The sequence below is a fragment of the Symphalangus syndactylus genome, chromosome 21 (genome assembly GCF_028878055.3).
Source record: "Symphalangus syndactylus isolate Jambi chromosome 21, NHGRI_mSymSyn1-v2.1_pri, whole genome shotgun sequence".
Taxonomy (NCBI): domain Eukaryota; kingdom Metazoa; phylum Chordata; class Mammalia; order Primates; family Hylobatidae; genus Symphalangus; species Symphalangus syndactylus.
The window spans coordinates 53,983,330-54,008,078 of NC_072443.2; the positions used below are offsets into that span (position 1 = coordinate 53,983,330).

At 50.0% G+C, this 24,749-nt stretch overlaps 2 protein-coding genes across 2 annotated transcripts in view; both read left to right on the top strand.

The window, feature by feature from the left end:
* GRIP2 (glutamate receptor interacting protein 2) overlaps positions 1–24,749 on the top strand; it is a 112,119-nt gene that overhangs the window by 3,788 nt on the left and 83,582 nt on the right. The gene's annotated exons all lie outside the window — the stretch shown is intronic.
* The window catches only part of LOC129471676 (inactive rhomboid protein 1-like), a 29,645-nt gene that overhangs the window by 2,745 nt on the left and 2,151 nt on the right, over positions 1–24,749 (top strand). Inside the window, 9 exon segments of the mRNA XM_063630805.1 lie at positions 7,228–7,386; positions 17,550–17,620; positions 17,706–17,839; positions 18,034–18,126; positions 19,557–19,781; positions 21,451–21,581; positions 21,726–21,781; positions 23,353–23,646; positions 23,879–23,996. Of these exon segments, the coding sequence (XP_063486875.1) occupies positions 7,228–7,386; positions 17,550–17,620; positions 17,706–17,839; positions 18,034–18,126; positions 19,557–19,781; positions 21,451–21,581; positions 21,726–21,781; positions 23,353–23,646; positions 23,879–23,996 (1,281 nt within the window).

Here is a 24,749-nt window from a genome sequence, read left to right on the forward strand (position 1 = left end):
TTCCCTCCTTATGCTGGTCCTTTCTGTCTCTAATAGACCCTTGGAATGTTAGCCAGAAATGTTATAGAAGTCATCAGAGGCTGGGCACGGTGGCTCACGCCTGTAATCCCAGCACTTTGGAAGGCCGAGGCGGGTGGATCACGAGGCCAGGAGATCAAGACCACGGTGATACCCCGTCTCTACTAAAAATACAAAAAATTAGCTGGGCGTGGTGGTGGGCACCTGTAGTCCCAGCTACTCCGGAGGCTGAGGCAGGAGAATGGTGTGAACCCGGGAGGCGGAGCTTGCAGTGAGCCGAGATTGCGCCACTGCACTCCAGCCTGGGCGACAGAGCGAGACTCCATCTCAAAAAAAAAAAAAAAAAAGAAGTCATCAGATCCAACCCTCTTATTAGAGAGGCGGGGGAAACAGATGTAGCAAGAAGGAAACAACTTTTCATTCATGCAACAAATATTTACTGGGCCTTGTTCTGGGTGTTGGGAGATAAAACTGTGAGCAAGAAAAAGACCCTGTGAAACAGAGTTTACATTCTAGAGGGGGAGACAAAGAACAAGTGAACAAATAAATGTGAATGGAGAGTTTCAGAGAATCATCAATGATATGAAGACAACACAGGAATACAGGGTGATGTAGAAGACAGTCCCAGGGGAGGGGGCTTCTATAGTAGGATGGCCTAGGATGGTCAAGGAGGCATCCCTGGAAGGTGACTTTGAGCTGGCACTAAAGAGTGAGAAGGCCCAGCCACACCAAGAGCAGAAGGAAAAGCAATGCAGGCGGAGGGAACAGCAAATATAAAGAAAAGCCCTGGTCTTCAGGGGGTTGTGTGGGGAGGACAGTTTGACCTGTTGGAGGAAGAGAAAGAAGCATTGAGGAAGGGAGAGAATGATAAGGTTGGAGGAATCAGATCATGAAAAGTCAGATGAGTGTAGGGCCTTGACTGCCAGGGAAAAGAGTGTGGATCTTATTGTGATGGGAGCCCTTAAGGAGGAGCTCCAAAAATGACCAAAGTTTTGGCTGATAGAGATGGTAGTAGGGAGTGGCATCCCAGGCAGAGAAACAGCATGAGTAAGGGGGTGGAGGTGAGAAAGCTGTGGGAGATAAGGCTGTCAAGGTAGTTAACCAAAGGCTTTGAAGTCTTGGGGGGAGGGGATCTGTCCAGGGTGCTGATAGGCACATCCGGCGTTTCTGCAGTTACGGACTGTTAAGGGAGCATGGTTGTGTGTGCGTGTGTGTGTGTGTGTGTGTCCCCCTGTGGTACCCAGCTAGCTGATGTGTCCCTATGCCGGTTACCTAGGAGACAACGGGAAGACGATAGGGCGGCTTTCGATTGGCTCCTCACTCCTGCTGCTCATTTCCCTGTCAGAACCGCAGGCAGAGGTTACAAATGGTCCATGCGGTCATGCCAAATGCTGGAAGGGGAGCCATGAATGTTCATTGCCCCAGGTCCTGTGTGTGTTTGTGTGTGTGTGTTTGTGTTTGTGTGTGGTTGCCAGTGCGTGGGTGCATACACACTTCCTGAATAAAGCGGCATCTGGAGCTAATGCACTTCCTGCTGTGAAACATCTGCTCATTGCCTTAAATCAGGTAGTGGGAGCCCAGATAAATTTACAGAGAACCAGTTAGACTTTGGAAGGAATCTTTTGTTTGGGTTTAATAACTGCAGTGTCAACACCGGAGCTGATTTTAAATGTCTCCTTGTACCTCCAAAAAATGCAAATAAAGCTTTGAATGGTGGAAGTCATTTCCCATGCCATGGATCATGATGTCAGCATGCAGAATTGCTCCCCCAACCCCCACCCCAGCTGCGAACGGTGATATAGATTGTAGACTTGTTTTTCTTACCCTCTCCTTTAAAATCATCTCTTTTTCTTTTACTTTGTGGGTAAAAGGACAAGGAATCTACACTCTAATTTGGCTTAGAAAGGTGGCGGGGAAACACAAAACCCATCAAAGTGATTTCTTTGCAGTTGGCTTTCTAAGGCAGCAGCCTGGGTAGGCTTGGAAAATAATTTTTTTAAAAAAAAACCAAAACACACAAAAAAAGCCTCGGGACTGCAGAAGATTTAGCATTCTCTGTCTCTCTTCCCCTTGCCCTGCCTCCACTTTGCAGGGGTTGGCGGATGATGCGGTTGGTGAGGAAGGAAACGAGGATTCCCCCTCGCATTCTTGGCTTCTCTGTCCTTGGCTCAGGTTTTGGCATGCCATGCATGAGCTTTCTCTGCCTCTTCCCTGCCATCCTAATGGGAATTTTTCTTCCCTGTTGGAAAAAATTATTGTATGCCTTCCACGCAGTTCCCTATTTCTCATGTCTCTTCCACCACTGATCAGAGATGTTTTATCTGAAACCCATATTGGAAGGTGGTTTTCACCTGTTTACACATTGCTTATTATGCTCCATTACTTAAAGTAAGGTCTCATGCTTTAATGCCTTCACTCAAAAGATGACTGAAGGGGACCCCAGGGCCTTTGCACTTGCTGTTCCCTTTGCTGGATTGATCTTCCACTGGTACACTAACTCACTTCATTTAGATCTATGCAACTGGCTGGGCGCAGTGGCTGCTCCTTAATCCTAGCACTTGGGAGGCCAAGGCAGGTAGAACTGCTGGAGCTCAGGAGTTTGAGACCAGCCTGGGCCACATGGCAAGACCTCGTTTCCAAAAAAAAAATTAAAAAATCAGCTGAGTATGGTGGCGTGTGCCTGTAGTCCCAGCTGCTCAGGAGGCTGAGGGAAGAAGATTACTTGGGCCTGGGAGGTTGAGGCTGCAGTGAGTCATGATTGTGCCACTGCACTCCAGCCTTGGGGATGGAGCAAGATCCTGTCTCAAAAAAAAAGATAAAATCTATACAACTGTCCCCTCCTCAGAGAAGCCTTCCCTAACCATCCCACATAATATAACAGTCCTTTGGTCCTATGAGTTTCCTATTCCTGCCGGCCCTTTGCACTGCTGTGTTTTATGTTAAGTGCTCATGTATCACCTTTCTCTCCCTCTAGTAAGTGCTGTGAGGACTGTGCTTGTGTCTATTTTGCTCTCCACTGTATTCCCGGTGACTAGTATATTGCATGGTACACAGTAGCTGCTCAACAGGTATTTGTGGAGTGAGGGAGTGAGATGGGCCTGGGGACAGTGTTGAACCAGAGAATGTGGGCTTTATGGGTTCCTGGTTCAACCACCAGGGTTTCTGATTTTTCTAGAGAAGCTAAAAATCTAGAGTTTAACATACTGTCTCTCTCAATTTTAAAATGTTAACCACCAATCTAAACAAAAAACCCTAAGGGGTTTCAAACGCACTCCCTTTTGCACTGGATTTAGCCCAGGAGTCCCTACTTTGATGCATCTGGTACTCAAAGCCCTGTGATTGGCTGCAGTAACCTTTCTTCCCTCCTTGCCTGCCAGAGGGCTTGCTGCTTCCTACCTCAGAGCCTTTCTCAGGCAGCTGCCCCTGCCTGGAGTTCCTCTCCCACCCTCTTCTTCACACTATAAATGGTGGTTTCCTCCAGTTCTGACCCCAAGGCCAGGCCTGTGGTTGCAGCTTCCTGTTGTCCCTGCTAACATGACAGAATTAGCCCCTCTCACTTTGTTGGAACAAAGGCATGTGCTTGTATCTCCATCATTGGATATAGAGCCTCATGGGGGCAGGGACCCCGCCCCATTCCTCCTTGAGTCTGAAGTGCCCAGCTTAGAAGCCAGCATGCAGTAGGTGCTCACTAGGTGAGTGGTGAATGAAATAAAGAAGAGAAGGGGGAGGAAGCAACCTTTGCAAGCCAGGCCCTGGGCTGCCCCTGTTCACATCCGGCCCTCACCATGGCCCTGCCACGAGGATGCTGAAGCTCAGGGAAAATGGCTTAGCCGGAGCTGCTGGTGTGCAAGGGGCAACCTGCGGAGCCAGGCAGCCCCTCCCTGCTTGTGTGCATCCCCACGCAACTTGCTCTGTGGCTGTAGCACCCATAGGGCCACACCAAGTCTGGGTGGGTGTCTCAGACAGTGCCTGAACCAGGAGCATAAGTCTGTGGTCCTTCCCAACTCTGTGAGTGATTCCCGTGGTGACTGTCTGACCTTTCGGGGCCTCAGTTTCCTACTCAGAAAAATCAGAAAATATCTCTGTCCCAAGGGGATGCTGTGTGCACCTAATTTTTAAAAATGGAGGAGAAAGTGGTTTGAAAGTGCAGATGGCTTGTACCTGTGGAAGTCCCTGAAATGGGTGTGGGGGAGGGGCTGAAGAGTGTACTGGAGCAGGGGGCTGCACTGATGAGAGTGTGTGAGGTAAAAAATAATGACAATAATAACAGCCAGGCGCTGGGCACACACCTCTAATCCCAGAGCTTTGGGAGGCTGAGGCAGGAGGACAACCTGAGGCCAGGAGTTCTAGACCAGCCTGGGCAACATAGACATCATCTCTACAAAAGCACAAAAATTAGCTGGGTGTAGTGGCGCACACCTGTAGTCCCAGCTACTCAGGAGGCTGAGGTGGGAGGATCACTTGAGCCCAGGAGTTCTAGCCCAGCCTGGGCAACATAGTGAGACACCATCTCTACAAAAAAATACAAAAATTAGTCGGGTGTAGTGGCACACACCTGTAGTCCCAGCTACTCAGGAGGCTGAGGTGGGAACATCACTTGAGCCCAGGAGTTCCAGGCTGCAGTGAACTGTGATTGTGCCACTGTGCTTCGGCCTGGGTGACAGGGTGAGATTCTGTTTAATAATAATAATAACAGCTAACCATTATTAATGGTTTACTCCATGCAGGCTAAGCGCTTTGTATATTAACTATTTTAATTTTCATAACAACCCTATAAGGTAGGTACTATACTTAATCTCACTTTTCAGATGAGGAAACTGAGGCAGAAAGGTTGAGTGACTTGCCTGAGGGCACACAGCAGCTAAGGGGCAGAGCTGGGATTTGAACCCAGGTTAGAGGCTGTGCTTTTAACCACTGGGAAGTGAATGAGGGCCAGGTTTTCCATGTGGCTCCTGCAGGGTCCTTTGGATGTGCTTGTCCTGGTCCTAGAGTGGCCCTGCCCTGGCCCCAGGTGGAGCTCCTCTCCCACCCCAGGATTCACCCTTGTATTGATGTTGATCCCAAGAGACTGAGTCTCAGTCTGGGACTCTCCAGACAGGCCTCAGGCAAGGTGAGGGAGCGCCTCTTTCCCCAGGGAAAGAAGGCTGCCACTAGGAGTCACGCCTGCTCCCAGCCTCTGCCCTTGGTGTGGCAGCAGGTCACTGCTTCCCTACACACCTGCCCCGACTCTACTCTTTCTCCTGGGGCGTCTGATCCACATCCCCAGAGCCCAGGGCAGGGCTGAGAGAGGGCCAGGGCCCCTTAGCTCCCAGCACAGACTGGGCCAGTGTTTAGCAAGACTGTGAAAGAGACCCTTGTTTACTATACCTGCTACCCTGGGAGAGGGGTAGGGACAGACCAGAGTCAGAGGCAGAGAGACAGAGCACCTGTCCTGGGAGGGCTCAGAGCAGTACTTGAGGGCTGGGGAGACCAGGTCTCTTCAGGGCCATCCCAGGCACAGAGAACAGGCAGGTCTAGGCCCTCAAAAGGCAGGGCTGCGCCTCGCCAGGAGAGGAGTCACAGGGAGGCAGCAACTGCAGTGAAAGGCTTTCTGCTGGTCAAGTTGGCTAGGGATGGGCTGGGGGCTTTGAGGGGGGTGAGCCCCCCACCATCAGGGTCATGCAAATAAAGCCTGGATGAGCTTTCACTGGGGGTGTGGTTTGAAAGTTTGGGCTAGAGTGTAGCTCTCAACTATTTGGGCCTGGGTGGGGGTGTCTTTGTGTTGTCACAATCACAGCAGGGCTGCTAGCCTTTAGTGGGAGGGTACCAGAGATGCTGTGTCTCTGGCATATCCAGGGCAGTCCTACCCAAAGAACTCTCCACCCCAAATGCCAGCAGCATCCCTATTGAGGAATCTCGATGCCTTTAGCCTCCAGAGCATGGGGGATGTTGTCAACCTGTAGCGCACCTGAGCTGTGAGAAGGGAGGCGGGCCTGCGCCTTGTGAACCATGATGGGGTGGCATCGTTGCTGGTTTGTCACACAAAACCCATATTCAAGGTCATCTTGGGAGAACTATAGGAGCGCTGGACCCACATGGTGACTGTGTCATTGGTTTGTGTGATGCCTTCTGTCCACTGGCCAGGACTGAACGAGGCTTGGTGATGCACACAGCAAATGGTCATAAGTTGTCCTCGTTTGATTCTTGAGTTGCCGGAAGCAGGAGCCATGAGGATCAGTCATGTTCATGACCCAGTGGGGAGGCCACTAGGCCTGTGTCTGAGAAACCAGACAAGACACTGAGTCAGAGGAAAGTCGGAGTGGCTTTTGGAGCAAGTATTTATCTCAGGAATGTTTTTTTTCTCCATAATACAAATAATATTCTCTCAAGATGTAAGCCAAAAGCAGAGACAAATACTGTGCTCCACAGGTTAGATTGAGAGGCAGACAAGGGTGTCAGGAATTTGGCACCTGAGCTGTGCTGGGCTGAGACCCCAGTGGCTGGGGAAATCCAGGCCACGCTGAGCTGGGTTGGGGATGGCATTAGTTCCCAGCAGTGTCCACATGTATGTGGTGACACCAGGCTTGTCCTGGCCTATGAGTGTACCAGGCAGGGGTGCGACCAGTGGAGCAGGTAATACTCAAATTAGATGGTGGCAGCATTGTGGCTCCATGTCTTTGTTCTGGGAGAAGGGCACAAATCAGATGGTGGTAGCATTGTGACTCCAAGTCCTCAGTCTGGGAAGAGGATGCTAATCAGACAGCAGCAGCATTGTGGCTCCACGTTTTTGCTCTGGGAGGAGGATCCTGGCCAAGAGCCAGGATCATGGGGTTTTGGGGCCAGAATTCCAAAGAACAGCGTCAAGCAAGATACTAGACTGCAGATGGGGAAATGGAGGTAGCAGCCTATTCTTTGTGCTAGGCCACCACAAGGAGTCGGGGGAAGCGTGGCTTGTTGGGTGCCTGGAAACCCAGAGCTTCACATCTGACATCGAACACTCCCACTGGTGCTGGGAATTGGGGCTCCTAATATCTGGCCAGCTGGATTTAGTGAAAAGAGCCTAAACCGTGAGGACAGCTAAACATGGGTTCATGTCCTGGTAGGCAACCTTGGGCAAGTTCTCTCCTCTCTGAGCCCAGTTTCTTCAGTAGAGTGTGTGGGGTCGACTGTTCGAAGAGGCTTCCCAGGGCCTGATGGCCTCTCACTCTCTTTCCCCCTCTCCTTTACCAGCTGGAGACACAGAGCCTGTCCATGCAGGTCTGCTGGCAGGAGACTCGGCCTTGGGGCTCTTTAAACTTGGATGGCACCTCCCAGGGTGGGAGCTGTGGAGCCTCTGAGCCCTGGAAGGCCCCATGGATCATCAGCCTCTCAGGCACCTACTTCTGCATGGTCCTATCTGTCATCCTTTCTCTGAAAGTTCCGCCACCCCAACTCTGAGCTGAGCTCAGGGACCCAGCCTGGGAGCAGCTAGGACAGGCCTGAGTGTGGAGGGGGCAGAGATGCCCCTCTATGTGGAGCTGCTGGATGCATTTGCATGGCCATTTACATTTTACTGAGCAGCCTTATTCATATTACTTAAAGTCATCCATTCAATCAGCAGACTTTTTTGGGTACCTACTATGTGCCAGACATCAGAATACAGAGCTGAAGTAGATAGACAAGGTCCCAGATCTCACAGAGCAGAGCAGACAGATGTGGATACAGAGGCCCGAGAGGCTGCTGCTTCTTCCCTTCCTCTTGATGTGCCTCCTGGGCACCAGGTGCTCACATCTCCTCTCAACTTTTCTTGACATCTGGTCTGCCCCAGTTTACCTACTGGGACTCACTCCTGTGTAGTCCTTGCCCTTGAGTGGCTGTACTCCCGGAGGCTCCTCAGGGTGCATGGCACTGGGAGATAGAAGGCCCACAGCTTTCTCTGAAATCAGGAGGTTGGAAAAGAAGGCAAGAGGCATGGTTTGGCTAAAACCCAGGCTCCCTTCCAGAAAGTTAGCTAACTTTTCCATGTGCTGAGTCTATAGAACTGTGAGGAAATATTCATTCTTTATTCCATTTGTTCTTTCATTGAATAAATCATTATTAAGCCCCTATTGCATTCTACATACTTCTTTTATATCATTTCATTTATCTTCCCAGAAGCCTGACTGAGCATAGGTCTGATTATTTCCATCTCACAATTGAGAACCCGAAGCACAGAGAGGTTAAGTCACTTGCCCAAAGATGCGCTGCTGGGAAGTGGCAGAGCGGGGATTTCAGCCCAGGAATGTCTTTCTGCCAAGCCAAGGCTCTTTCTGTGTCCCCAGGCAGCTTCTCCTGGAAGTATAGTGCTCAAGATCATACAGGGAGTATTAATACCACAGGAGTGATGGGGGGCATTCAGGGAAGGAGCGTGGAATTCTGTCTGGGGCTGGGGAATTGGAGTTGACATTTGATCTGGGTTTTCAAGAGCAAGTGAGAGTTGGCCAGAAGGAAAGAGCAGGGAAGGGCATTTAAGGCAGAGGGATCAGCATGTGCAAAAGCACAGAGTGGGGAGAAGTGTGCTGTGCCCACATCTGAGTGGTGTGACTGACCTGTCAGCTGTGTGAGGCGCACATGTGGAGGGAGACTCCGCAGAGGTGGGTTGGGGCCAGATTGTTGAGGGCAGAGATAGCCACATCTGGCTCACAGGTGGGTCTTGTTTGACTCTAATAATGGCTTAAAAAATCAGTTACCAGTAAGTTTTCAATGGGGCAGGACGTTCAAATACAAAAATATAGATTTACTACTTTCTTTGGAAGATCGGGCAACCCTGGGTTTGCATTTTTGCTTTCCCCCCCGAGGGCACATTGTCGTACTCTCCACCCAGCCCCTTTATACACTTAATCACCTGCTCAGCTGGTAGAGGCCTTTGTGTTTGAGACTTTGAACTCACTTGCTAGATGAATTTGAGCTTCATCCCCGTTAGTCGGTTGAAAGGTTTTCAAGCAAGAGTGACATCTTCAGAAAGCTCCTGCTGGCTATTAGAGGGAGAGAAGCAAGTGGAGGCAGGGCGACCCCTGAAATGACCGTCCTTGTTATATTAGGAGCATTTGCTCAGCATTTCTGGGAGCCTCATTCATTCTGTCTCTACTCCTTGTAATAACCCTGCAAGGTGGGGTATCAGCCTGATGAGATGAGAGTAAAAGTCCAAATGCAGACGTGATGAAGAAAAGGATTGAAACATTGGAAAATACAAAGTAAAACATTTTGTATAACAAAAGAAATCATTCAGAAGTTTCAAAGACAAGACACAGTTGAGGAGGGGTGGTATTTACAACCTACATCCCAGATAAAGTGTGATATTCTGAGTACACAAAGATCTGCAAATCAATAAGAAAAGTCAGCGTCCAGGAGCCTGGGAACAGGCCTGAACAGGCAGAGATTAGAAGAGGAAACACAGGCAGCCAGAAAGGGCTGAAAGAAGGCCAGCCTCACCTTCTCAGGGATCGTTCTGTTAGCATTAGGAAAACACTCCTAAAAGCCACGTGCAATATCAATTTTAATGGGAAATTTTAAAATTCGTGGTGTTTAGCTGGGTGTGGTGGCTCACCCCTGTAATCCTACCACTTTGGGAGGTGAGGCAGGAGGATCACTTGAACCTAGGAGTTTGAGACCAGCCTGGGTAACACAGTGCGACCTCATCTCTACAAAAAATGCAAAAAGTAGCCAGGTGGGGTGGTTCATGCCTGTAGTCACTCGGGAGGCTGAGATGGGAGGATTGCTTGAGCAGGGAGGTTGAGATGGGGGGTCGAGGCTGCAGTGAGCCATGGTCATACCACTACACTCCAGCCTGGGCAACAGAGCGAGACCTTGTCTCAAAAAAAAAAAAAAAAAAAAGTGTAGTCTGTAGTGTTGGTGGGATTGTGGGGGAGGTAGAGGCTGACATCTACAATAAGTGGATAGTGCTATTGTGGAGGTTAGTTTGACAGTTAACCGGTCGATATGGCAAGTGCTGACACTTTTTGACCTGGCCATTCCTTCTCCAAGTATCTATTCTAGAGAAAAATTTATTACAGATGCACTAGACAACATGAATAAGGATGTTTGTTGCAGTGTTAATAAAATTTTAAAAAGGAATAAACCAACTATCTATAGGCAATTGGCCTGAGAACTCAGTCACATTGTTCAGGTAAAAAAAAAACTCAGAAAACATCCTTGAAGAACCTTTCTTCAACCCCTGTCTTCCATCTGCCTAGTCCCCACCTCTCTCGTGGTAGGCAACCACCAGCATCCATTTCTAGACTATGCTTCTAGAAATTTCTTCTATGCCTATAGAAGCAACTGTGAATACGTATCTTTCCCCCTTTTTACACAAATAGTTGTGTACTATCATGCACTTCAACACTTTGCTGTTTTATCATGAGGTATCTTGTACACAACGAAGAGTGATGGGTACATTTGTATTTTTTAAAGAGCAACATAAAGACGTCCCCAGTGCACCTGTCCTCCAGCTAAAGAAATAGGACGTGTCCAGCACCCAGTGCTGCATGGCTCCCCAAGAAGGCTGTTCCAGTTTATGCTCCCACTTAGGATTTGTGTGAGTTTGCAAAAAGGATAGACTTGAGATGGTTTTGCTTGTTCAAGGTCCCGAGTGAGTAGGCGCGTTCTGTTCAGCCCCAGGCCTCACTCAGTGGGGTGGAGACCACAGCCTGGAGGAGAGGGATGAAGGCAGATTTTGGGGGGCTGGGTGTGAGGGGCCTGCCATGAGGCCCCTGTCTTGGAGGTCCCTGGATGGATAGTCCTGGAAGCTGGGAGCCAGCTAGAAGCTTGCTGGAGAATCCCCTGTGTGGGAGGTGTGGGGGGCCCTTCAAACAACCACTTTTCAACCAAATGAGCAAATGCTTCCCCTCTGTCATCCAGGGATGGTAATTAATCTAGGGTGAAAAATGAATTCTCCCAGGAGGCTTTCCTGCCAGAGACCCTGGAGCCTTAAATTTACTGCTTGCCTTCTGTGCTGACAGAACTGAGCCTCAAGATTTATATCCAGGGGTTTGTGGGCAGCTGGCTCTGGGCCAGCGGGAGTCCTGAAGGGCAGGCGGGTGGGTGCAGCTGTATTTTACAGTGAGGCTGGACCCCAGAAGGGTGCACATCAGTGGCCACCTGGGTCCCAGGAGAGGCCACCCACCTTGAGTACGAGTGGGGAGGGGCTTGAGGCTTATGTCTGAGAACAGCAGAAAGGACCTATTCTCAGAGACCACTCGGCTTGGCTCTCCTGGGTAATAGGTAGGGAGACAGTGTCCAGAGAAGGAGAGAAGGTGGCCCAGGGTCCCAGGGGAGGCCAGGGTTCCTCACATCCAAGGAGTCAGACTCTAGCTTGAGTGACTTGCGTTTTGCTGTTCGTTTCTTCTAATATAAACCAGGCTGAACCACAGAACTCACTAAACAACTCTTGACTGAGTGCCAACAGTTTCTTGGGAACAGAGCAGTGACTAAGACCTCAGTGAACTCTGCCCTCCAGAAACTCATAGACAGAGCTAGCGGTCTCCCAGGTGGGGTGCAGGAGCCATGCCCAGGACAGTCTCCTGAGGAGGAGGTTGGGAACAAATATGAAGAGCTTCCATTTACATTTATCTTCTATCACAGTTTAATTTGTTTCTCTTTTTGGGTATGTTGTATAATGTGCATGATGTGCAAATATAGTAATACATGGTTACTTTATGAATAATATGTATATGTCACTGCAGAGGAATGCACATTTTTTACAGGCAGAGTGCAAGATTGAAAAGGTTTGAGGAGGAGCCCTGCCTACCTGTTGGGAGTATAGCAGTTGGAAGGACCCTGAGCTGGGGTCTTGGAGGGCAAAGTGCACCCAGCATTTACTACCGTGTGCTGGGCAAAGGCACAACCCTTTCTGTACAGGCCACGATCCTACCAAACAATGGGAGGCAGGGACGGTTAACCTCATTTTGCAGATGAGAAGATTGAGGCCCAGAAAAGAGAAGGTTTTTTTTTGTTTGTTTGTTTTGTTTTGTTTTGGAGATGGCATCTTACTCTGTCACCCAGGCTGGAGTGCAGTGGCATGATCTCAGCTCACTGCAACCTCCGCCTCCCAGGTTCAAGCGAATCTCCTGCCTCAGCCTCCTTAGTAGCTGGGACTACAGGAGCCCGCCACCATGCCTGGCTAATTTTTGTATTTTTAGTAGAGACGGGGTTTCACTATGTCACTATGTTGGCCAGGCTGGTCTTGAACTCCTGACCTCAGGTGATCCACCCGCCTCAGCCTAAAAGAGAAGAGTTTTGCCTAACTTAGTACCTGAGCTAGGATTGGACTCTTGGCCCTCCTGTTGGCCAGTTTCATGGTTCCTCCTTTTTTCTACATTTCTAATTTTATAAAACCACATAAGATGTTTGTTGCACATTTAAACTAGTTTTAATACTTAAGCACAGCAACATCAATAAACAAAGACATTGCCATGCAGTGAACTTCCTTCTCCATACAGAACTGATATGGACACATTTCTCTGGTTTCTGGCTATCTTTAAGAAAATAAATCCTCTTAAGTGAAATGACTTTTTCTCAGATTAAGCATGTAATTGTTGTTAAATATAGACTATTTTGAAAATAAAGACCAAGAAGAAAATGAAAATCATCCTCCACCTGCCCCCTCCCCAGGGCCACTCTGGTATATTTCCTTTCAGTCTTTCATCTATCATTTATTTTTGTTGCTGTCATACCACACACATTATTTTATGTTTTGTTTTATCTTCACCTGGCTTTATAGGATCAATATTTCCCTGGATTATTAAAAGCCCTTGAGTTGCAGAATGTGTCATGGAGTGGTCATTCCAGGCATGGTTTATTTACCTGCTCCCCCATGGTTGGACATCAAGTTTGTCCCAGCACTAGACTTTTTTAATAAGGCTGCAGTAAGACTCACCTTTCCTGGGGTGGCCATCAGTCTATAATGCAATTCATGTAGGCTTTCCCCCCACAGATGTTATTTCTTACCCTTGTCATTTTTAAGGGCCACATTATCTCCTGGAGTATGGCTATTCCTCATATTCTAGGCCATTTATCCCTCTCCACATTCCATGAGGCCTCCCCACTTCCTCTGGGAAGTGCCCCTAACCCCAGCACCTTTGATTCAGGGAACCGGCCTCCAGGGGGAGGACAGGACTGTTGTCACCATTGCCCGAACCCAGGCATTTGCTGCCTCTCCTGCCTGCCTCCTGGCCCTGGCACCCAGCCCTGCAGGCGGATTCCTTCTTTCTTCTTTCATTCATTCTACGACTGTTTAACTCACACATGCCAGTCACTAAGTGCTGGGGTACAGTAGTGAATAAGACTGAGTCTTTGTCCTTGTGGAGCAGAGAAGATGGACCAGAAACGGGACAAATAAGTAAGAATTCACTGGGGGAAGAAGTGCTGTTTGGAGGACAGGGCAAGAGGATGAATGATAGAGGTTGATGGGGTAGTCAGGGAGGGCCTTCTAGAGGAGGTGACATTTGTGTGGGGCCCAACCAAGGGAAGACCTGGAAGAAAAGTGGTCCAGGTAGAGGGAACCACAGGAGCAAAGGCCCTGGGGCAAGAGTGCGCCTGGTGTGTTTGAAGAACGGAGGCCAGTGTGGTTGCCATGCTGTGAGAAAGCCAGAGAGTGAAATGGGGTAAGGGCAGAGAGCTCAGCAGGGGTGCCAGGCCGATGGAAGGAATTTGGGTTTCTTCTGAGCATCGTGGGAAACCTTTGCTGTGCTTTAAGCTGGGGGGCTGACGTGGGACCTGATTTCTCATTCCTGAGACCTTGTACCTGCTGTCCCCTCTGACTCTGTCATCTTTAGGCTGAAGGGACCCTTCATTTCCTCACCTGTAAAATGGAATAAAAATGGTACCTCTCTGCTGGAGAGGTGGTGAGAGTTAAATGAGCCAGTGTGACGGTCAGTGCCTGGTATGCAGTGGGTGCTTGGTTGAGCTAGCTGTGTATATTCCTCCTGAAGGAAGCTGCGGGGCTGAGGTTTGCTCGCTGTGCAGAGTTCACTGGAGCTGCTCTCTGGTCTCTTTAAGCCTAGCCTGCCTCCTCCTTGCAGCTCACGCCTGTTTCCTCTGACAGTCACCCTAGGACAAGGTGGCTCTGCACAGCTGCAGTCCCTTTCCCCTCCAGCTGCCTCGGTCCCAGAAGTGGGGGCCTAATGGGCCTGTGTCTGCTCTGAACTGTCCTTTACGTGTGAAATGGGCCAATTCTACCTCCCAGAGCTACAGGGAGGCTGTGTGGGCCCCATGGGGGCTCAATAACATCAGGTTCAAATGTATTAAATCAAACACCTTTAAAAATAATATTTTATGCTGAAATCTCCATAATATGGCCAGGCATGGTGGCTCACGCCTGTAATCCCAGCACTTTGGGAGGCCCAGACAGGCGCATCACGAGGTCGGGAGTTCAAGATCAGCCTGGTCAATATGGTGAAACCCCATCTCTACTAAAAATACAAAAAATTGGCTGGGCATGGTGGTGGGTGCCTGTAGTCCTGGCTACTCGGGAGACAGACAGGAGAATCATTTGAACCCGGGAGGCAGAGGTTGCAGTGAGCTGAGATCGTGCCACTGCACTCCAGCCTCGGTAACAGAGTGAGACTCCACTCCAGCCTCAGCAACAGAGTGAGACTCCATCTCAAAAAACCACAACAAAAAACAACTCCATAAGATTTGTTTGGGAGTGTGTGAGTGCCTTGCCTCAGTCCTGGCCCTGCAGGCATCCTGGAAAGAGGTGGCAGGTGGCCCCTTGGGGAAAATCAACAGCAATTGCATTGGATTCTGCACTTAATTTAATGAAAAGACCCTGTAGGGAGGCAGAGGCAGCGAGGCAGTGAGGCAGGGTCTATGGGCTGCAGGCAGGAGTGATTCCAGGGGAGATGTATGGGTGCTTCATAAAAGATTCAGATCTAGGCTCAGTGCTCTGGGATCCTTCTCTGCAGTCTGAGAGGCAGGTGTTCTAGGGCTCCCAACAGCTCTATTTGCTGTGCGAGCCTGGGCAAGTCATGGCCCCTCTCTGGGCCCTGCAGCACCACTGGGCATTCTGGAGCCCCTCCTCTGCCCATAGTCCGCGGTCCCAGCCTACTGCCCACCTCCCACTGGACATGTGTTTTACAAGGATTTCCACACAGTGAAATCCTCTTCCTTGTTGCCAGCACCCCTTCCCCACAAGTTGTTTTTCCATGTTACAGAGGAGGAAACTGAGGCTCCAAGAAGTCCACTGATATGCATAGAGTCACGCAGCAAGCCTGGGGCAGCAATGGGGTCGTGTGGCCCCTTCACAGAGTCAGGAGCTTCCACAGTGGGCTCGAAGGACACTCAGGACTTGGATGAATGGTGACTTGATTCTCCACACAGCCCCACGTGGAGTCTGTTCTGTTGTGTTTTATTTTCCCTTTCAATAGAGAAGGGCCAAGAGAGTTACGGGACCGGCCTGGACCCCACAGCAACTAGTGTCAGAGCAAGAACGTAGTCACCTCCTGGTCCAGCCTTTCTCTCCGGCTTGTCACAGAAGTTCCTGGGCCTCTGTGACTTGAGCTGAGCTACTCCCCTCACCTACTGTGTGACCCTGGGCAAGTGACCTAACCTCTCTGAGCCACAGTGTCTTTGTCTATAAAATGCAGATGGCAATATGCCCACCTTTCAGGGTTGCTGGGAAGATCAGATTTTGGCAAGTGGCCTAGGATAGCAACTGGCATCCATTTCCTCTTGGAAAAATTCTAATTCTAGGGCTGCTCAAACTATGGAGGAAATCTGACTAGAAAGGAGCCCCTCCTTTTCACAAGTTTTGGGCTTTGCCGGTGTGGCCCCTCCCAAGAGGGAGGCGGAGGGAAGGAACTTGGCGTACACTGGTGGTTGCAGATGGCAGGCAGCTAATTTATTTACCTCTTTCTAATAAATATGCATGACACATAAATAAAATATCTCACTTGTACCACTCCACCCAGATCCCGGCAGGCAGTGACAGTCAGCAGCGTAGCTTAGAAGCAGGCCTCTGTGAGCATGTGGAGTCTGGCAAGGGGGTTAATGAGCTGATTATTCTTCCTTTAACCTAATTTCTTGCCACACATCCAGCAGTGCTCAGAATTCCCAGTTAGGAGGCGCTGGGCTTTCCCTCCCGGCCTCCCAGCCTCCCAGCCTCCCAGCCTCCTGGCCTCCCAGCCTCTCGGCCTGCCAGCTGAGCTCTGGTGAAGGAAGGCCACAGTAGCTTTTGCTCCCCTTGGAGCCGGGCAAGACTGGACTGGACTTCCCTGGGAGGTGGTGGGCCCCATCAAGGTTGCTGTCAAAAGGGCTCCTGTTCTGGCTGGGGGTTGGACTAGGAGGCTTTCAGGACATCTCTCCAGACATCTCTCGTGATGGTTTGACCACTGAGGTGGGCCTAGGTTTGTAAACTTGCCCTACATCCGGTTCATGCACTGGCCTCATCACAGGGCTCCCAGCCCCCAAAATCCCCCCCACTACAGTTAGTCTCTCCTGCTGCTCTTACCCAACTCATCCACGAGCCAGGAAATCCAGTCATAAGACAGGGCAAGAATTCATGGAACTGCCACCCCCAGAGCCGAAAGAAAGCTGGAGAGGGGTAGGGGAGCAAAGACAACCTATGGAGTGAGAAAGACCTGGGTTCCACTCCTGCTCAGCCACTTGCTCTGAGTGTCAGTGTCTTCATCTAGGAAATGAATACATAGTCAGTGTCTACCTAACATGGTTGTTAAGGCTTGTTCACACATTCACTCAACAAATGTTTACTGAGCAGCTGCTATGTGCCAGGCACTGCCTTAGGCCCTCAGGGCCCAGTGCTGAACACGACAGAGACTAGGACCTTGCCCTGATGGATCTTAAATTCTAATGGGCAAGCCAGCCAAGCACATGTCAACAAATAGATGTGCATGCTAATTAGGTCATGGAGTGAAAATAAATGAAGCAGAATCAGGGGATAGAGAGGGAGGGAGACTCCCTCTCAGCTGAGATGCTTGGGGAAAGACTTCCTGAATGATGAGAAGGAGCCAGCCCTGCAAGGAACTGCATGCACAAATACAAAGGTCCTGAGGCGCAAACAAGCTTGGCGTGTTCAGGGAAGACAAGGGTGGCTGCAGCACAATGAGGTGAAGTGGCTCTGGACACGAAGCAAGTATCTGTTGACCTTCCCTTCCTCTCTTTTCCAGACCTCCTGCTTTAATCCTTCCTGTAATCTAGGAGTGAGGGTCAAAGATTCCTAAAACATCCAAGCTACAAAGACTTGGTGATTTGTGCAAAGACCCCCTTTAGATCCATCCAGATGTACCTAAATCTTGTGGGTGGCCTCTGGTCTCACCCTGTGCCTACCTTGCAGCTGTATTTAACACCTATAGAGGAAGACAGACAACTCAATAGAAAATTGGGCTAGTGACTTGAGCAGTGATCCAAGCGGCCAGTAAATGCATGAAAAGGTGCTTAACAGTTTCTCACGTGAGGAAAATGGAAATTAAAACCACAGTGGGATACCTGCCAGGAGGGCTGACATTAGAAACTTTGACAATACCAAGAATTTGCACATTTGCGTGCAAGTCGAGCTGTGAGACTCTTATACCCTGCAGTGGGAGTATGACTGTGGCTTTCCTGAGGAGTCCCTGAGATACAAGGAGCAACATGTCACGCTCCCTGACTGGTATCTCTCTCGTCTCCCCTAGCCTGTCTCCCGGGCAGCCCTGCTGCTGGATTCCTTTTCCCACTACTTCTCCCCTCTCTCACAGTCTTTCCTCTGTTGCCCTACTCTTCAGCTCTGCTTCCAAGCTTGCAAACACCAGCATCCAAAACAGAGGCCAGGCCAAACTCTATCAGCTGAGCCACGACCACCTGTTCCTTCTCACGCCTTTCCAAGAAGGCAGTAACAGGCAGGCAGTGTTAGGTTATAAGTGGTAGAAACCCAACCCCAACTTGCCCAAGTGAGAAAGAGAACTTCAATGCGCATATTGGCGTCAGGAAGGGCTGCATCCAGGGTCTCAAGGGACAACATTAGAGCTTGGTCTTCCCATCCTTCACTTCTCTCTTTCTCTGAGCTGTTGGCTTTGCTTCGGGCAGGCTCTCCAGACTTATATCATTCTACCTTCCAGCGGACAAAGAACATGCAGGTGGCTCCAGCAAAAGTCCTGGGGCTGTCTCCTGTTGGACAGTGTGGGGTCATGTGCTTGTTCCTCAGCCAGTCACTGTGGTCTGGAGAAAGGACTGCTCTGATTGGATAAACCTGGCTTATGCCCATCTTGGAAGCAGTGTCAGCCCTGTGAACCACATGGACAGGGTTGGGGGAGGGAGACCCCCTCTGCAGTCAGTCTCTCCTGCTGCTCTCACCCAACTCATCCATAAGCCAGGAAATCACATGGACAGGGAGTGGGGGAGGTGGTCTCCCCAGAGCAAAATCAGGGTGCTGTTACCAAAAGGAGGTCTGAATGCTGGATGGGTAGAAACAGCTGATGTCCACTGTGGGAGCCTCAGTTCATTTGGATGAGGAGGGTGGGGCTCCAAGAGTGTATTAGTCAGAGTTCTCCACAGAAAGAGAACCAATAGATCCATCCACCCATCCGAACATCTATCTATCCACCCATCCACCCATCTGCCCATCTATCTATCCGTCCATCTATCATGTCTATCCAGAGAGACAGAGAGAGAGAGGTTGATTTAAAGGAATTGGCTCACGCAGTTGTGGAGCTGGCAGTCAGTAATCTGCAGGGCAGCCCAGGCAGGCTCAAGCAGGGTCTCTATGTTGTAGCCTTGAAGACAATTCCTTCTTATTTAGAGAATCTCAATCTTTGCTCTTAATTTCACTACTGATTGCATCAGGCCCACCCACATTGTGGAGGGTAAAATGCTTTACTCAAAAGTCTGTTGATTTAAATGTAATCACATCTAAAAAATACCTTCACAGCCACATTCAGACTATGTTTGACCAAACAACTGGACACTAAAGCCTAGCCAAGTTGTGGGGTTTTGGGTTTTTTGTTTGTTTGTTTTTTTGCTTTTGAGACAGGGTCTTATTCTGTGGCCCAGGCTGGAGTGCATGAAGTACAGTGGTGCGATCTCAGCTCACTGCAGCCTCAAACTCCCGGGCTCAAGTGATTCTCCTGCCTCAGTCTCTCAAGTTGGAACCTCAGGCATGGGCCACTACACTGGCTAATTTTTTTATTTTGTGTAGAGACAGGGTCTCACTATGTTGCCCAGGCTGGTCTGGAACTCCTGAGTTCAAATTATGCTCCCACCTCGGCTTCCTAAAGTGCTGAGATTACAGGTGTGCACCATCGTGTCCAGCCCAGCCTGGCCAAGTTGACGCATAAACGAACCATTACAGGGAAGCAAAGGTGCTTATCCAACACCATGAGGCAATTTAAAGATGTGTGGTCCCCTTCCCACCTGAGCCTGGGAGAAACCACTCAGGGAAGGGCAGGAGGGGCCATGGGGCCTTAGCAGAGGGAGAGGGAGGAGCACCTTCTGGGGCCACCAGGACTTGGCAGAATGTGGTCTCCATGGGCCACTTGTAAATGTATGTTGGCTTAGCACCTGCTGTGGGTGCTGGGGTATGGAGGTGACCAGACCCAGCCCCTGCCCCACAGGGACCAACATGAAGTCCTGTGTTGGACACAGTAGTTCTCTGAGCGCCCTGGCATGTGGTGACTTAGCCATCAGCCTCTGTGCTGAAAGGAAAGGCTGCCATACACTGCCACAAAAGCCACAGAGGGAACCTGTTACCCGTGTGATGGACAGCCTCACCCCATCACCCCACCCCGTATGGCACCGAGTACAACCCAAAGGCCAGTCCAGGAATGGCATGGAAGGATGTGGGGTTCTGGCTGCTTCTGCTGCTGCAGTGCTGTGAGCCCCGGGGAGGCTGCTTCTCTCGGCCCTGGTCTCATGGTCAATGGGATACTGGAGAAATCAACATTTGATAAGGGTTGATGGCACATTTTGTGTTCAGCCCAGAGCCAAGCTGAGAGGAATATTCCAGAAACAGAGGCTTGGGGAGGAAGGCCACTTTTCCCCAGGCAGGTGGCAGAGGGGGTTGTGAAGGCGGGAGACTGAATGCCAGCCTGGGTGGGCCTGACTCCAGGGCTGTGGCGTTCTCACCTTGGTGGGAGACTCAGTAGAACTGGCGTTGTTGGGCTGTGGTTGCTGTTTTCAGTACCAACCATAGAAGTTACCACAATGCCTCCCACCTGTGAAGGGCTTTCCCGCCTGACAAAGTTCCTACATGCCTGTCCTCCCATCCGATCACACACGAGCCCTGGAAAGTTTGCAGGAAGGTTGTCTCAGGGACATTTTTAAAAAATAACTTTGTTGAAGTCTAATTTATATACAATAAAACACACTCATTTTTAGTGTACAGTTTAGTATGTTTTGACACGTGTATACATTTTTGTGTAGCCACCAACCCAATCAAGGCATAATTAGAACATTCCCACCAGACCTAGGCCGCCACTGATCTTCCTGTTGGTATGTATTCAATTTGTCTTTAAGAGTTTCATATAAACCGAATCACAGCGTGGATATCTTTTGTCTCTAGCCTCTTTGGCTCAGCCTGTTTTGAGACCCACCTATGTAGTTGCGCGTGTCAGTGCCTTGTTCTTCCAGGGAGTGGATGTACCTCAGAGCGTTCATCCATCCACTTGTTGGTGGGCATTTGTGTGGGTTCTAGTTTGGGATGCTGTGGATTAAGCCACCCTAAACATTGATATGCAAGTGTCATGTGAATATGTGTTTCCTTTCTCTTGGCTAAATACCTAGGAGTGGGATTGCTGGGTTGCATGCTAAGTGTGTGTTTAGCTTTTTATAAGAAACTGTTAGGTCCACTTTATTGGAGAGGAAATTGAGGGCCAGAGAGAGGAAAAAAAAAACAGCTGGCCTGGGTCACCACATGTGAAAATAATCCAGCTCAGACCACAGCTCTTCTACCTTGCTGCTGATTCACCTGACAAATAAGGGAGAAAAAACCCATTCCTTCATAAATTCTTTTTTTTTTCCTGAGATGGAGCGTTGCTCTGTTGCCCAGGCTGGAATGCAGTGGCACGATCTCAGCTCACTGCAACCTTTGCCTCCCAGGCTCAAGTGATTCTCCTGTTTCAGCTTCCCGAGTAGCTGGGATTACAGGTGCCTGCCACCACACCTGGCTAATTTTTGTATTTTTTAGTAGAGACGGGATTTCACCATGTTGGCCAGGCTGGTCTTGAGCTCCTGACCTCAGATGATCCTTCCGCCTCGGCCTCCCAACATGCTAGGATTACAGACGTGAGCCATGGTGCCCAGCCCCTTCATAAATTCTTATTAGCACCCACATATGCACCACTTCCCTAAGTCCTCATGACAATCCTATGAGATAAATCATGATATTATCCCTATTTCCCAGATGAAGAAGTGAGGCTCAGAGAGGTGACAAGACTTGCCCACAGTCACTAGCTGGTGGTGGTGTAGCTAAGGCTCAGACCCAGGTCTCTGTGCTCTTGGTCTTTGCAGCGCAGCAACTAAAGATGCAGGAAACACAAGACAAGCTCCCCTGGCCCTCGTCGATGACAGCGCTCATCGATCACCACAGTTCTTCCCAAAGGCTCAGCCTCAGAGGCTTTCTTAACATGGAGCTCCACAAGGTGGAGAAGGCAGGAAGAGAAGGGCAACGAGAGTCTGCCTCTGCTCAATGTCAGAGTCTAGGTCTGTCCTGCAAAGGAGGACCCCTCATCAGCCTGAAGGCTGAGCCAGGGAGACTTTAAGCTCCCATCCTCTTCACCCCACAGGCCCTGGGTGAGGATAAGGCCACTGTTCTGTTGCAAGTGAAGCCAGAGCTGAGAGGGTGTGCACCATCCTTAGCCAGCCCATTGAGGTGGGGACCATGATGACATCAGGGCAGAGGGACACTAAGCATCCACTGTGTGCCAGTGCCCTGCTAGATACTTCACAAGTGGGACCCCCAGCCTCACATGCAGCTAGGGTGCATGTGAGCAACTTGGCTTAGGCCAAGGGATGAGTTGGTTTTACTTGGGCCTGGGGTGTTGTCCGTTAGTCAGTATCTTCCCAGAGGCCATGTCTGCTGGGACACCATCTGGGTGACCTTTTATCTTATTTTGATAAAGCTGTCCTGAGCAATTGAATGAGCAACCTTGAGCTGAGTCCAGAATGAAAGGACCTTCCAGGTTAAGGCAACTTCCTGGAAGTGGGAATGTCCAGCTTTTGATTGGAGAGGAAGCAGGGCAATGGGGCACACTAGGATGGACACTGTCATTTGACTCCACTGAGTGGCCAGGAGCCAAACCATCACTGCATGTGTCTCTCTCTGCTTTGTCTCTGTGTCTTCCTGTCTCTGCCTCTCTATCAGCCTCTGTCTCTTTCTGGATCTCTTTCTCTTGGTTATCTGTCTTCTTTCCTTTTTCTGACTCACAAACATTTTTCTGTTTCTCATTGGTTTCCTAAGAAAGAAACATGCACCATTTGTCTCTTATCCAATTCATCATGAACATCACTAGTAGAAATAATCAACACAAAATAAAAGTGGCATCAACTAAAACTGTGCACGGTAAAAATAGTTATTGATCTAAAAATTGACAGACGAATCCAATCTCCATACCAACATTAAATTCTGCAAAAATTTGATGGGAGAGAATTGGAGCCGAAGGAAATAATGAGCAAAAAAGGAACTCCACAGTGGTAGAAGTTGTCTACAACTGGCATAGGAGCTACGAGCAAAGAAATGTGTTGATGAATCAAATCCTCATTACAAACTTTAATTAGGAAAGACTTCATGAAACCTATCTCAACAAAGCAAGACCGAAAGTGGAAAAACTTGAAAGTGGCCTAACTGTGCTTTTTAGAGGATGAATCAGTGGTTCAAGTGGTTGATGGGGTTCACACAGGACAGGGCTTCCTTACAGTCATCAAAGTCGGTAAAATTCATACATTGGTATTTGAGATGTCCTTGCTGTCTAGCAGTGGGGTCAAAATGGAACCTACGGCCTGAAGAGAAGATGGTGCCTGCGAGGTGCTCGGCAAATGTTGCACCAGTGAGGCCATGTTTGTTGACTGGCCGGTGTTGCCCGATGGTCAGGCTGTACGTGGCAGGAGAGCACCTGTAAAATGCATATCTGATATCATTACTTCCTCTCTATGGTCAGTGGCTCCCCACTGCTGTGAGGATCAAGTTCAAAGTCTTCCCATGGCCCTCCGGCCCAGCGTGGCCCGGCACCAGGCCTCTCTCACCCTCGCCTCTCCTGCCCTCCTTGCTCACTGGCCTTTCAATTCTTGGGGAAAAACAAGCCGAATGCGAGGCCGCGTAATGAAGTGGGTTCCAATCCAGCCTCAGCTGCTGATGAGCTGTGTGACCTTATGCAGGTTATTTAACCTCTCTGCGGCCCAGTTCTCCATCTGTAGAATGGGACTCACAGCACCCGCGTCGCAGTGCTGTCCTGAGGATGGACGGAGTGAATGCAGAAAAGCTTTGAGAGTCACGCCCATTGCGTGGAAGGCTCAGCCTGTGCTCACTGTCAGCCCACCCTACATCCTGCTCAGGCTCTTCTATCTGCCTGGGGTCCCTGGTGTGGCTAATTCCCACGGATCTCCAGACCTTGACCCCAGCCTCCTGGAGTTGCTGCCTGCTACACCCTCTCACCACACCCCCGATCCACTCACTGCCTTTTATAACACAACAGTCCTGAGCTCCACAGGGTGGGTCCTCCCATTTCCAGTACTGGCCATGGCTGCCTGCACTTAGCAGGTGATTAACAAATCACCACCTTAGGTGGTGAGAGGGTGGGGTCAAGACTCACCTACCCAAGCCTGTCCTGGCTGATAAGGGGGCACAGCCTCCATGCAGCTGCCATCTTCTGTGACTTCTCACACAGAGGATGGGCCTGAAGCTCCCCTTTTCTCCTGCCCGCCTGCCGGTCTGCCCCTCAAGCTCTGGGGAGACAGGGCGGGCCTCAGCAGATGCCCCAGAAGATGCCAGCTGCCTCCCTGAGGACAGCCCCTCAAGTTGCTTCCTCTCCACCGTTTTGTTAAAGGGCCTCACCTTCAGGGTGGGTTCTCTAGGCTGCCAGCCTCGGCTATGGGATTCCAGTGACTGGCGACGAACTCCCACCCTCCCGTCCAGAGTGCCTCTATAAGCCCAGCATTCGCCTATTAAAGCGAATATCCCACAGGACAATTCTGTAGAAGACTGGCATCAACTGAGGGTGGCCTATGGGCCGGCTGCTATGCTGGGGGCTTGCTGGGCCCCCACCTCAGTTACCACACACCACTCAAAACCAGCAATGGGTAGAGAGGTGGGATCCACCCATTTGAGGCTGGCTTCTGGATTCCTCACCCCACGTGTGCTCAGCAGACGTCTTAGACCCCAGTGTGGCCCCAGAACCTTGTGAACTGGAATCACCTGGGGGTGGTGCGGGCATATTCAGAGTGCTCATCCCAGGCCTGAGCCCAAACATAAGGAACCAGCATTGCAGGCAGTGGCACAGATGCATCTTTTTTCTCTTCTTTTACTTAAAATTATAAAATATACGTGTGAGTTTAACACAGAGATGCAGCGTAGAGAGTGATGAAAAGTAAACACCCTTATTAACCACTCTGGTTGAGAAACAGAACATTGCCATCCCCTTAGAAGATCCCCCCACCTTGCCACATGGGCTCATCTCCAATTGCATCCCCCTCCTGCTCCCCCAGAGGTACCCACCCTCCTGACCTTTTTTGAAAATCATTCCCTGGCTGTTCTTTATGGTGTTATCGCCTTATGTGTATCACTGCACAGGGAAGTTTGTTTTCACCTGTTCTTG